The sequence below is a fragment of the Zophobas morio genome, unplaced genomic scaffold (genome assembly GCF_036711695.1).
Source record: "Zophobas morio isolate AGI-343-1 ecotype UQ-CSIRO unplaced genomic scaffold, CSIRO_AGI_Zmor_V1 ptg000018l, whole genome shotgun sequence".
Lineage (NCBI taxonomy): Eukaryota > Metazoa > Arthropoda > Insecta > Coleoptera > Tenebrionidae > Zophobas > Zophobas morio.
The window spans coordinates 3,016,424-3,030,732 of NW_026972123.1; the positions used below are offsets into that span (position 1 = coordinate 3,016,424).

General features: G+C 34.1%; 2 protein-coding genes across 2 annotated transcripts; both read left to right on the forward strand.

The window, feature by feature from the left end:
• Positions 1-18: 18 nt before the first annotated feature.
• LOC135130782 (uncharacterized) lies at positions 19-3,926 on the forward strand. The gene is made up of 7 exons (XM_064058203.1): positions 19-71; positions 206-497; positions 591-1,452; positions 1,522-1,898; positions 2,966-3,115; positions 3,194-3,397; positions 3,843-3,926. Exons 1-7 carry the CDS (start codon positions 19-21, stop codon positions 3,924-3,926), a joined length of 2,022 nt encoding a protein of 673 aa, XP_063914273.1.
• Positions 3,927-8,975: 5,049 nt separating this feature from the next.
• Positions 8,976-11,033, forward strand: LOC135131050 (cytochrome P450 4C1-like). The gene is made up of 9 exons (XM_064058574.1): positions 8,976-9,152; positions 9,215-9,406; positions 9,454-9,639; positions 9,692-9,758; positions 9,808-9,934; positions 9,989-10,213; positions 10,260-10,428; positions 10,484-10,663; positions 10,713-11,033. Exons 1-9 carry the CDS (start codon positions 8,999-9,001, stop codon positions 10,877-10,879), a joined length of 1,467 nt encoding a protein of 488 aa, XP_063914644.1. The 5' UTR covers positions 8,976-8,998; the 3' UTR covers positions 10,880-11,033.
• Positions 11,034-14,309: the final 3,276 nt, after the last annotated feature.

Below are 14,309 nucleotides of genomic sequence, written 5' to 3' on the forward strand. Positions count from 1 at the left end.
TGCTGACATAGGATCTAAATGGTTACAACTTATTTCGTATGGACAGACCCGATGAGCGAAGAGGAGGTGGAGTAGGTTTTTATGTAAGTAATAATATAAATTGTGATACTGTTAAATTTGACGTTGATCATAATGATTGTATGGAACATATGTGGCTTAAATCTAAGGTTAATCATACAAGCATTCTTATAGGAGTAATTTACAGACCGGAAGGTAATTTAATGAATACTATTAACTTAGTAGAAGATATTTTGTCCCGAGCAATACCAGAGTACGATATAGTTGCAATCGTAGGTGATTTTAACATTGACCTATTAAATATTACTAATGTGCTAACTGACTCTATGTCTAATTTTGACATGTTTCAAATTATCGATGAAGCTACTAGAGTCACTGCTACATCAGCGACTTTGGTTGACCATATTTTTTTGAACAAACCGGATTTAGTCTTGAACAAAGGTACGAAAAATACAGACGCCATATCAGACCACAGACTGGTATTTGCTGAATTAAAAATTTGTTCGCCGATACAAAAACCAAAATATATTACATTACGAAATTTAAAGCAAATAAATAATGATCGCTTTCAGTTAGACTTGTCAAGTATACCTTGGGATAATGTCTTCTACTTTCCTACTATAGATGAAAAGTTGGAATTTTTGACAACAAACATTTTACTATTATTTGACATCCATGCTCCTTTGCGTACCATAAGAATCACCAAACCTAAAACTCCATGGTTGACTGATGTGTTAGAGCTAATTTTACGTGAAAGAGACCTAGCTTATAGTAACTATAAAAAACATAAAACCCCTGGGAATTGGAACAAATATAAAAATTTAAGAAACTTTGCGCTCGCATCTCTCAGAAGAGAGAAAAAGGCTTACTTGGTTAACATGTGTGGCCAAAACAACAGTCGACAATTTTGGAAATCTTTAAATGCCTTACACATTACTAGGACCAAGTGTCTTGAAATTCCATCTCACTTAAATAATCCTGATACAATTAACAATTTTTTTGCATCTGTTTTTCAGAATGTGTCTCCTAATCCTAACATGACTGATTTTTATTCTTCTCAAAAATTCAAAGACAATTTAGTTTTCATTTTCCAGTTATCAACAATTGAAGAAGTTGCTTTAATTATTCGTTCTCTAAAATCTAATGCCTTAGGGTTGGAACAAATTTCGTTAGAAATGATACAGTTGTGCAGCTCTGTGATACTTCCTCGCATTACTCATTTAATTAATTGCTGCATCGAAGCTGATTACTTTCCTACTGCTTGGAAAACGGCTTTAATTAGACCCCTGCCAAAAGTATCATCACCTGAATCTCTCAGCGACTTACGTCCAATTAGTTTGTTGCCTACTCTTTCTAAGATTTTCGAACGCGTTCTTATGCAACAGTTACGCAAATATAGTGAAGAAAATGAAATTATACCAAATCATCAGTTCGGTTTCAGACAGAATCACAATACCACCACTGCTCTGCTACATTGAACTGAAACTTTAATCCGTAATCTAGACCAGAAGTTGTCGTCAATTCTTGTGACACTGGACTACTCCAAAGCTTTCGATAAAATAACTCACGAACTACTACTTGCGAAGCTTTCATATTATGGTTTGTGTAATTCGTCTGTAAGTTTAATTAAGTCATATCTATGTGATCGTGGACAAAAAGTGGTGATAGGTAGTAAGTTTTCGGACGTTGTGGCAATAAGCTCAGGTGTGCCTCAAGAAAGTGTCCTGGGGCCGCTTCTGTTCACTATCTTTATTGCGGATATAGCCAATGTTATCAGGAATTGTGGTATTTTTTCTTATGCTGATGACATCTCTTTAGTTTTTAAATTTAAATCGGAGGAAACCAATACGATTGCATTGTTAATTTCAGATTTAGTAGCTGTATATGAATATTCTTGTCGTCACAACTTGACAGTGAATATTAACAAGTCAAATGCTGTGCTGAAACCACTTAAAAAATAATATAAATATCACCATAAATAATGAGACTATTAATTATAATATTATTTTATGCAATTTAAAACCCATTTACTATGTACATTTTTGATGTGACGAAAATCAGGATTCCTTCTTGGTGTTATTTTACTTTTGTCACTTAATGTATTTCAAAAATACCCTGTGTTTCAAATCAAACATTTGACTATAAAGAAATAACGTTTTGATATATGTATTTAATGTGATAATCTTAGAAATTCTTTTAATAGGGCATTTCTTAACTAATTTGATTATAATACGATAAAGATATCTAACTATGTTAAATTTGTGAGTTCAAAGATCTTGTGAAGCGTTCAAAAAAGTTAAAATCTATAATTAAAACCAAGAATTATGCGTTGTTGAATATTTAATCGTTATAAAAACGTGAACTTAACAGTTTTATTTTTTTTAGGAATTATGTAATCGTTTAAAAGTAAATATTCGTGAACTTAAGCACACCGACAAAAAACTCATTAATTAATATTCATATTCACAATCTATGAATGAAAGAACTTTCATATTGACATTTTAATTATTTTTATTACATTTAGGAATTCAATGATTTTGCTTTATTTTTGACAAATTTGAAAAATAACTCATGCAAAATAACATACAATTTTGAACTTACTATTGACTGATATTAAAAATTCAAATTCACACACTGCGATCCGTGCGTGAAGGTGTGGTTTCATGAAGGGGAGTAGAAAAACAGATTTTTCTTTGTTTCCAGAACTTGAAGACCAGAATTTGTTTATGTCCTCTAAAACTAGTCAAGTTGAAGGACCACACACGAAAACAAGTAAAAAATACAAAATGAGAAAGTCCTTGAAGATTTAATTCTGGAGCACATTTGCATTGACGTATTTTTTACGTGTAAACAGGTTGCGTAGATAAATATACAGGGTGCCGCATCCAAGGTTGGACATAGGAAATTAACATGGGAAATTGGTTTTTATTTTATAATTTCTCCTTAGATCACTTTCAAGCTACTATTGTGTGATACATATGTGGAGGTCGAAGAGGGCTATCGGCCAGTATTCCGATTTGTCGCGAAAGGTTCCATCGCACTGTCGAAGTTCGGCGATCGCGTCTTTGGATTAACCATGCAAAATTCAAATGTCAAAGTCAAATTAGAAATTATTCTCAGAAATCAACGAACAACTCAAACTGAATTATTTTATCCAGTGTGATGATTATTGTAGGACAAATTAAACGAAATAAATGCACAAATTGATCCATTCATTCGTCATAGTGCGCGACCCCCTCAAACGAGCCATTTCGAACTACACTCAGGCCGTATCCAAAAAGACCGAGATGAAGACTTCGAGCAGCTGGTCTTCCTCAAAACCGCATCGGAGCATTGTGACATGTCCTGGGAGCCCGTCAAACTCGCGCTGCCTCACTCAGTAATCACTTTACGACTCAAACTGAATTATTGTATCCAATATGAGGAATATTGTAGGTCAATTTAAACGGAATAAATGCACAAACTGCACAAAATATTTTATTAGGTTATGTCGTTGGTGCTTTATTACTAAAACCTCATTAAAATGCCATGTTCTACTGCGATTAGATGAAAAAGCGAGGGCCCGCTTTTCTTATTGTGTGATGATAAGATTTACCATCAAAACGGCTGACGTTTTTGAAGAGAACCTTTTAATGAACCACTTAGATAACTACAAATAACAAAACTTAACAATTGTTGATGAATGAAGTAATGAAATATTGTACGAATCTGGAGAAGTATTGCACTATTTTCAAGAATTGCTCAAAAAGACTGCTCTCAGCAGCTGTACAGTAGGTAAGCCGATCTTTAAAACTCCTACGCGTTTGCTGGATTGCTTGTTTCAGCGCGTCTCTGTTTGTATAGCTGGTATTTTTCGAATACAGATGGTCGTGAAGAAATCTCCAAAGAAAAAATTCCCAGAGGTTTAGATCCGGCGAATGCACAGGCCATTTTTTTAAATCTGTGGAAATATGTTTTACATTTTATCAATTCTGGAAAAAATATTGCAACTTTCGGAGAAATGAAACCAAAAATGACTTCTGCAAGTCTAAATGTACCAGAAAATGTCAAAAATTCAATTTAACGATCATCGAAAATTTGAGACTTAAAAATATAATATATGTAATTATAAATATTTCAAAATTCGACAGTTTTTTGGATCAGACAATCATCAAATTTTTAATAAATTTCGTTCAGCCTTCTTTAAGATTTGTTTCCTTTGAGTACTTTGGAGAAAAATATGGTAATAAAACGTCGCAGTAGACGTCAAAGCGTAGGGACAGGTCCACTTTCGAATTTAGGGGTAGGAGATCGTTGTTTTGTGATTCCTTCGTGATTGAAAGTATTGTTCGTAATGAAAAATTTATCACATTTGAGTTTGGGTTGGGCGGGTGGGGCTTATTTTTTAACTTTTTTTCTTGACATAGGTATATGGTTTTCTTTCGACAACACGATATTTAAAACATATTTCACATGGTAATTTTTAGTAGAGAAAATAAGGTTTTGATTAAGCTCCGCCCCCAGTCCAAAATTTTCAAAATTTCAGTTTAAAAATGGAATTTTTGAAATATCTCGAAAACTGTCCCGTTTCATTTTATCGAATCTGGGAAAACTGTGGGAGCTTTCGAAAAAATGAAATGAATGGATTTTACAAGTCGAAATCTTCAAGAAAATGTCTAGCTAATTTTCAAAGAGTGCTGGATACACGGTCAAAAAGTTCAATTCAAAAGTCACTGCAGAATTCAGATTTTTCTTTTTCTTAAAAATCATCAAACAATTCTGGGAAATACACTTCGATGTGCTGCTGATTAAAAAAAAAAACATGTTCATGATCCCAGACCAAGATTTTCGAGAATTCTTCTAGAAGATGAACCTAAGGGCGGAACTTATTTGCAAAATCCGTACTTCTCTACAAAAATTCACTATTATATCATTTTAAACATGATTTGAGTTTCCTTTTGGGAAAAGAAGACTATACGTATATTAAAAAGCATGGCAAAATATAAGCCCCGCCCACCCACCCTCATCTTAATTCTGATGATTCTTTTCATTCATTGTCAGACAGAGGGGCGGAGCGTAACTGCAAAATCCATATTTGTCTACAAAAATTTGACAATTTGAAGTTTTTCGTTGCGAAAAGATGACTACGAATATTAAGAAAAACAAGGCAAAATGCAAAAACTTGTTCAAAATGGACAATTTTTTAATGGAAATATGGATTTTGATGCAATTATGCTTCTCCCTCTGTCTGAAAACGAATAAAATATTCGTCAAAATTTAGATCGGGGCGGGTATAGGCAGAGCTTAATCTTTGGCTTTCTTTTTATTTAATACATATAGTTTCCTTGAATAACACAGTTAATTAAGAACTTGTTGGACATGATAATTTCTTGAAGAAAAATAGTGATTTTGCAGTTAAGCTCCGCCCCCGGTTTACAACGAATGAAAAACATCATAATCCCGATTGAGATAGGGTGGGTGGGCGGGGTTTGTATTTTGCCTTGATTTTCTTAATGTCGTAGTATTCTTTTTACAACAAAAAACTTAACATTTGTTTAAAATGGCAAACTTTCCATTCCAAAATTGCGGGAAAATACTGGTTCAAATAAACAACATTTATGCGAGCTGTATGGCTGGAGATTTGGTCCTGCATGTGAAAGATTTGCTGCAGATGCCGCACCCTTCGAGTCCCAGGAAGTATTTGCTGAGCTAGCATATTGTCCTTCTTCTGAGCATTCAATCCAGATTCGATGAAAAAAGGTGCAATGACATGATGTCCTAGAAGCCCAAGTCATACACTGGCTGTGTATTGCTCAAATTTGATTGTTCTAACTTCTTCCTTTAAAACCAAATGAACATTCGTCAGTAAAACTCTCAATCAAAAATTCTCCATCAGCCTAGATTCTCTCAAGCGTTCCTTCGTAAAACTCCATACGTGAGAAGTAGTCCTCAGGCTTTTCGTTTTTTGTCATGATGCTTTTCGAAACTCTTCTATCCCATCTGTTTAAGATCCCTAGAAAACGTAGTGCCCATCTGATTTTCTTTAATTTTTATCACCTTTGAAAATAAATGTAACTTTGTTTTGTGAAATGTTATTTTTATTTTTGTTGTTGTTAACACAATGAACAAATAAAACAAACAGTAATACAAAAGTTTCTGAATCCCGAAACACATTCGTAATAGAGAAAAATTTTTTTAAATGTTGATGAGTCAATGTTCTACATTTCTCTCTCAAAAATTTCTTGTACCGAACATGCTTCCAGGTGGCAAGAATTCCATCCCTGCTTAATGAATGTAAAATCAATTGACTTCCAATCTTTAGTGATTCGAAAAAAAAGTGTAAAATTTAATAATAATAATAATAATAATAATATTAATAGGACTTTATTAAATAATAATAGGCGAAGTCTAGCCATAGGCTATTCCACTTAACCTTAGATTACAAGAAAATAAAACTAACCAAACAGTTTGTACAGAAAAACGGATTAAATATCTAGACAGGAGTCAGCTAGGTAATGATCAAATTAAACAATTTAAACTAATTAAATCTAAATTAAATTAAATTAAATTAAATTAAATAATCCATAATTAGAAACTCAATTTATACAAATAATAATAATAATAATAATAACAAAAAGTTAGCAACAAGCAAGAGAACCACAATAATAAACTTAAACCTAAGTATTAATCAAGCATTTTTAATTTTTTCCCTAAAACAATTGATGGAAGAACTTGAATTAAACTCTAATAAAAATTTATTGTAAACTTTGATAATATTGTACGTGAAAGATCTCTGAAAGATAGATGTATAATGCTTTGGCATTGACAGTTCTTTAAGATTCCTTAATGGTAGACTTGAGTTTAACATACTTTTTCTTGTATGAAATTTACAACGCAAGTACGGCGGAGAGTTAGAGGAAAATAACTTGAAAGCAAAGATAGATAGGTGATACTGAAACAATTTGTCAATTTTCATCCAACCGAGCTCACAAATTTTCTGAGACACATGATCAAATTTCCTCGAACCAAAAATGAAACGACAACAATTATTTTGGATTTTTTGAAGACGGTATTTATCAATACTGTCAAGACATGGGTAATATATTACTAGGCAATAATTTATATATGACAAGACAAGAGACTCACATAATTTCTTCCTCAATTTAAAATTGAGTAAAAGGTAATTTGAATAAAGAAGTTTCAATGCTACATAAGATTTTTTAATAATGTTAGAAATATGGGTCTTAAAACGAAAATCGTCATCAATCACCAATCCCAAATTTCTTACAGTATGTAAAACTGGTAGTTTTATGTTATCAAATTTAACATTAATATTGTCAAAAAGAACATTTTTAAATTTTCGGGGAGCGAAGCAAATAACTTTGCATTTATTTATATTCAGTTGGAGGTTAATATCAGATGAAACATTTGCTATATTTTGTAAGTCATTATTTATATGGTTAGATGCTATATCAACTTCGTTAGGTAGGAAATAATGCTGCATTTGGGTGTCATCTGCAAAGGCTCTTTTTTTAGATACTGAAGGTATCTGCAACAATTGGGAAGTATATATAGTAAAAAGAATTGGGCCTAAGACCGAGCCTTGCGGTACGCCTGATGTTATTAAGCCAATTTTAGATTTACCAGACTCGGTTACAACTTGTTGATGTCGATTTTGTAAATATGATTTAAAAAAAGAAACAGAAATTTGATCGAACCCATAATATTCCAGTTTTGTGCAGAGGAGTTGGTGGTCCAAAGTATCAAAAGCTTTTGAATAATCCAAAAGAGTTACAATACTTGCGTGGTTTTTGTCAAGTTCAATCAGGCAATCATCGATAACAGAAGCTAGAGCTGTCGTTGTGCTATATCCCTTGCGAAAACCAGATTGATCTTCAGATAATATCTCTTCTTTTACTATAAAATTAAAGATTTGATTATAGATACATTTTTCTAAGACTTTAGATAATGTTGGAAGAATACTTATTGGTCTTAGGTCTTCTGGAGAGTTTACCTCGTCGATTTTGGGAATAGGATGAATTAAAGATGAATTAAATTTACCCAAATTACCTACTAATTAAATTAACCGTTGAAGAACAAGCAGGCCCTCGCTTTTTATCTACTCGCGGTAGAATATAGCATAACCTAATAAAATATTTTGTACAGTTTGTGCATTTATTCCGTTTAATTTGTTATATTGGATAAAATAATTCAGATTGAGTCGTTCAGTGAATGCTGAGTGAGGCAGCGCGAGTACATTCCTAGCTTGACGGGCTCCCAGGACATGTCACAATGCTACCGATGGGGTTTTGAGGAAGACCAGCTGCTCGAAGTCTTCATCTCGGTCTTTTTGGATACGGCCTGAGTGTAGTTCGAGGTGGCTCGTTTGACGGGGTCGCGCACTATGACGAATGAATGGATCAATTTATGCATTTATTCCGTTTAATTTGTCCTACAATAATCATCACACTGGATAAAATAATTCAGTTGGAGTTGTTCTTTGATTTCTGAGAATAATTTCTAATTTTTGATTTGTTCGCTGATTTCTGAGAATTATTATAAAATAAAAACCAATTTGCCATGTTAATTCCCTATGTCCAGACTTGGATGCGGTACCCTGTATAACCTACAAAAACTAAATAATAACGATAGCTAGGTTGGAGACTTAATTTGGAAACAGGTTAACAACAATAAAAAAAAAGTAATGTCCCTGACGATAATTTTTTTTATACAAAAAATACATAACACAAACATTGTGCGCAAATCCTTGAAGATTTAATTTTGGTACAAATTTGCACCCATAAAAATAAATTGAAGCAGTTTTTTAGAAAAATGAGAACTAATCATCAACTCATTAACGCATATATTGGATACAGTTTAACACTAAAGTTAGCATTTTTTTTACAAATAAAACGATTGTGCGGATACATATATAAAAACCTCAGCGGTACCTCGTTGTCCAATTTAAAAACGTTCTAATAAGTGTGCTTAATTTATTGTAATGTTACTCAAGACGATCATCTTTTCTGTGCTTTTTATCATCATTGTGGTTCTGTGGAAGAAACGATGGTTGTTGTATCACTCTTGGAAAATTCCTGGACCATTTGCGGTGCCTCTAGTCGGAAGTGCGTTTCTGTTAAGCGCAACAAAAGATAGTGAGTAATAAAATTTCGTGTTTTTTTTTTTTGGGAGGAGGAAAATCGAAATTTATCCACAGATTTTTTCGACTTGATTTATCGAAATCTGGATTCCTGGAAACCAGTTACTAAATTTTGGGTAGGCGCAGAGTTGTACATAGTGACCACGAGACCGACAGATGTAGAAAAAATTTTAACGAATTGTCTAACAAAGTCGCCTTTCTACGACAATCTTGGTGGTGTAATAAAAGACAGCCTTCTCACACTAAAAGGTACTAGAATATTTTTACCATACAGTGAAAAATTCTGAAGTTCGCAGTCAGTATTTGGAAAAAACATCGCAAAATGATCAATCCCTCTTTCAAATCGACGATTTTAAATTCATTCCATGATGTATTTGTCAAGTATTCAAGGGAAATGGTGAAGTTTTTGAATGATGCAGAAGGAAACGAACAATCAGATCTCGTTTCAGTCATATGGGAAAAAACACTGGATTCTGCTTTAGGTATGCAATATTCTCGAGCTTATTAGTTGTTATTATTGTTGCTATTTTAAAGCCACTTTAACGAACGTAAAACCGGATGCGATAAAAGAGCGAAGACGTGCCATTACAGCCGCTACGAAGTACATAAGTCTGTTTTTGTTTAACACTTTCTATAATTTTTGATTTCAGAATCGAAGAAATATTTATACAGAGATTCCATAACTTCTGGCTTCTGATCGATTTTATTTGGAAGTTGTCCAAATTACATGAGGAATATAAGGCGGCTTGTCAAATTGGTCACGCAATTGCCGAAAATGTACGTACTATGTATTTAGTCCAAAAAACGAAATTGTTGTTTTCGATTTTGCAGATTATAACAGAAGAACACAAGTCGTATGAATCACTAAAATTTTCAGGTGATATTATTCGAAGTGAGCATTTTCTGCCTCATTTGATTAAATTAAACCAAACCAAGCAGATCACCCGGAAAGAAATTTTGGAAGAAATGAGTTTGATGCTTATAGCGTCGAGTGAAACGACGGCACTAACAGTCAATATAGTTTTAACCATTTTAGGAATCTATCCAGACATTCAGGTCTTTACGCCAAAATACTAATACCAGGATCAAGTTGTTCTTTTAGGAAAAAGTATTCGGGGAACTCGTCTCGGTTCTACCAACCATCGAAAAAGATCCGACTTTGGAAGATATCAGTCGTTTAGATTATCTAAAACGCGTGGTAAAAGAAACGATGAGATTAGTTCCTATAATTCCCTTCATCTTGCGATATACCGACGAAGACATTAAGTGTGGTAATGTATTTAAGGATGTAGATTTCAAAAAAACTCATTTTCGTACTTATTCCAGGATCTTATGTTTTCCCTGCCGGATCTAACTTCTTCGTTCCTATAATAGTACTGCACAGAGATTCAGACGTGTGGCCCGAGCCGGAAAAATTCGATCCAGATCGGTTTCTCTATGACAAAATTACGAAAAGAGAACATTGTTCGTACATTCCTTTCAGTTTTGGTAGTAGAAATTGCATCGGTCTGTAACTGTAGGCAATTGTATGTCTTTTTCAATCACTTTGTCTTAGGTTTAAGGTATGCAATGATGTCAGTAAAAGTAATGCTTGCAACGATTTTGAGAAGCTTCAAAGTACAAACTGTTGGTTTAAAATCATGGAAGGACATCCAGTGGGAATATTTGATCATGCTGAAGCCTAAAAATATTCGTCTACTTTTCGAAAAAAGAGCGTTTTGATCGTATGTGTTTTCCCAAAAATACTAAATCACTGAGTGATATTTAATCGTTTTCTAAATTTTTTTCACATATAATTATTAACAGGGTAAAGACTCCAAAAATATGCAAACATGTAACGTTTGTAAGGTAATGCCAATGATTATAGTGCTCGAAATAAAAGCCTTTTTTTTAATAGAAGAATTTATTTCATTGATGTGTCCTTTTTTACATAATTCACTAACAGCAACATATCTGCCCTGATCTAAATAGTAATGGAGCCTTCTCCACACATCCTACACATTCTCTTACCTTCGCTTACTCAAAACTTATTATTTCTTTCTTCATTTCCACACCTAAATCTCGCAATTATTTTTTTTTTCGGGCTTTCTCTGTCTAAGTACTTTGGTATTGTTTCTGTTATTATCTTTCTATAGTCTGCATTGTACCTAGAATTACTTACACACGCTCTTCTCTCTTGTTTATCTATGTCTCTGTCACGCATACACAACTCTTCTCTCATACTCACCCCCATTTCTCTCTTTCTCTATATTTCCATCCATGCGTATCCCAGTCTTTCATAATATTCTTGTCTACCCTTGTGATGTTCTTTCCCTGCTTCCTTTTTTTTTTCCTTCCAGCATTCATACAATATCCTACATTCCTCTCTTTCTTTCAACCTTTCATCATACTTTACAGCTCTTTCCCCAGTGTATACTCGTAATGTAACTCTCGTTTACATTCTTCTCTTACTATATAGCCTGGCGTCTCTTTCCGTAGCCCTAACATCCACCTCAAATATTTTTCTTGTACTGCTTCAATCTCTGCATATTCCTTCCATCCCCATATCTCCACTCCTAACTAAACTATCAAACATTTTCATCCTTCTTCTTACGTCATGTCCAAATATTCTCTCACCTATACTCCACACCATTTCCATTATCTGCATTGCTTTGACCCTTCTTTCTCGTATGTGTGCTTTTACCGTATTAGTTGTTGTAAACTTAAATCCTAAATATTTAAATTCCTTTACTGTGTCTATGATTCGATCTTCCCGACGCCACACTTTTTCCTCCCCTTTTCTCCCTTTTTTTCTAAACACCATCATTTTTGTTTTTTCTATATTTACCTCCAGTTTCTTTCTTTTAAAGTATCTTTGCAGATTTTTTTCATCTCATTCATTCCACATTCATCCTTCGCCAATATTACCAAATCATCTGCAAATGCCAAACACCATACCTTTTCTCTCCCCACCACAATTCCTCCCGCTTGTACTCCTCTAAACATTTCCTCGATATCGCTTATGTAACAAGCAAACAGACTGGGACTTAATGGGCATCCCTGTCTCAATCCTTTCGTCATCAAAAACATTTCGCTTTCTATTCCTCGCACTCTCACACTAGTCACTGTCTCTCTATAAATCTCTCTTGCTGCTACAATTAACTTTTCACTCAGTCCTCTTCTTTCCATGCATTCCCACAAACACTCTCTGTCCACCGTATCAAACGCGACTTTTAGGTCTACAAACAGTGCATATACCCGACCGCCTTCCTTTAGCAACTCTTTTTCTATTAGATGATGCAGGATATATACATTGTCCATAGCCCCTCTACCTCTTCTAAATCCCGCTTGACTTTCCGGTAATATACTCTTTTCGTTCATCTCTGTCACCAACCGTTCATTTAACACCATTGCGTACAGTTTATATACCGTATTTAGAAGAATTATTCCCCGATAATTCTCTACTTTTTCTTTACTACCCTTTTTATGATTGGGCATATTTGTCCTACTCTCCATTCCCTGGGAAAACCTTTGCGCATCCACACATCATTCATTAACTCGCTCAATCTTTCAATCATCCCATCCGTCCCAAATATCCACACTTCGTTTACCAACCCATCCCTCCCCGGTGCTTTTCCCCTTTTCAGTCTTTCTATTTGTTTTCCTACTTCCTCTACTCGAATCTCCGCTTCCCTTTCTCTACCATCAATCCCGGTTTTACTATCTTGCACTACAATTCTCTCTTCCTTTCCATTCAACAGTTTCATAAAATGCTTATTCCACTGTATTATAGGTATGTCTTCACTAATCGTTATTTTTTTCTTCCGTTCTTTATTTATATACTGCCATACGTCTTACTCAGTTCTTATGGCTTTAATTTTGTCTTCTTTTTCGTGCTGTATCTCTTCTTTCTTTTCTTTGCATCGTTTTCTATAATTATTTTTTGCTTGCCAGTACTCTTCTTTTATACCTTTCCCCTTTTTACACCTTCGTAAACATTTCCTTGCTTCTGTTTTTAAATCTCTGGATCTGCTATCCTACCATCTGTTTCTCATTTCTAAATTTCTCGTTTCAATTTCTTTTCTTATGGCTGCTTTTTCAATTTCTCTTTTTAATTCTTCCATTTTCTTTTCAGTTCCTTTTTCTTTAAATTCCACTTCCAACATTTTTTTTTTTATAATGCTCAATTCCTTTTTCATTCCATAGCCATATCTTCTTCTCTTTTCCTACTTAATTCCTTAAGCATCCGCTCCCTCTACTTATGCCCCTCACTTTTACTTCTAGTGGCATGTGATCGGAGTCCACTTTCTCCTATCTTGAATGTTTCTACCTCTTCTTCTGCTAATCCGTTTACTATTACGTAGTCTATTACCGATTCCCCTCTTTTACCTATCCAGGTAAATTCCCCCTCCTCGTCCACTTCCTTCACCCCATTCAAGACTTCCCTACCTCTTTCTTCAATTAATTCCCATAGCAATTTTCCGTCTTTATTTTCTACTTTATCTTTCGATTTTCGTGTGTTTTCCCCGTCTTTTTCCCTGCTTTTGTTCCCTATTCTGGCATTAAAGTCCCCTCCTAACAATAGAAATTCTTCTTCGGACTCTTCGATTTTTTCTTGTATTTCTTGTTTCGTGTTTCTCATTCCTCTACTATATATTGTGCAGATTCTCCATCTTTTTTTATTTACAGTCAGTTTTCTTTCAACTAAGCCTTCCATTTCTATTGCCCTCTCTTCTATTTCTTTTATATCTTTCTTCACTCCTGTTATGATTCCACCTTTTGCTCTACCCTTGCGTTTTTCTTTTTTTGCCCCTTGCAATTTCCACTGAAATTTTTTTGGCAACCCGTCTTTCAGTTTGTTCCAGTCTCTCTCTAGTATCCATGTTTCTGTCAGTCCCACAAAATCAAAATTTTTCACGTAGTTCCAAAATCAGTTATCTTTCTTTTTCAAACCCGCAATATTCCAAAAGAGTAATTTTAAACCACTTTTATCTTCCCCATTCTTCTTTCCCATTCTCCTATTATGTACAAAATCTACATTCTTAAACCTAAAGTCTTTATTTGTCCCATCATTACTACCCCTCCTCCCCTTTGTGTTTGTTTCTTCGGTTAGTGCTGACTTGATTTGAGAAATTTTTCTTCCAATTTTCCTTTATTTTCATTCCATATATAC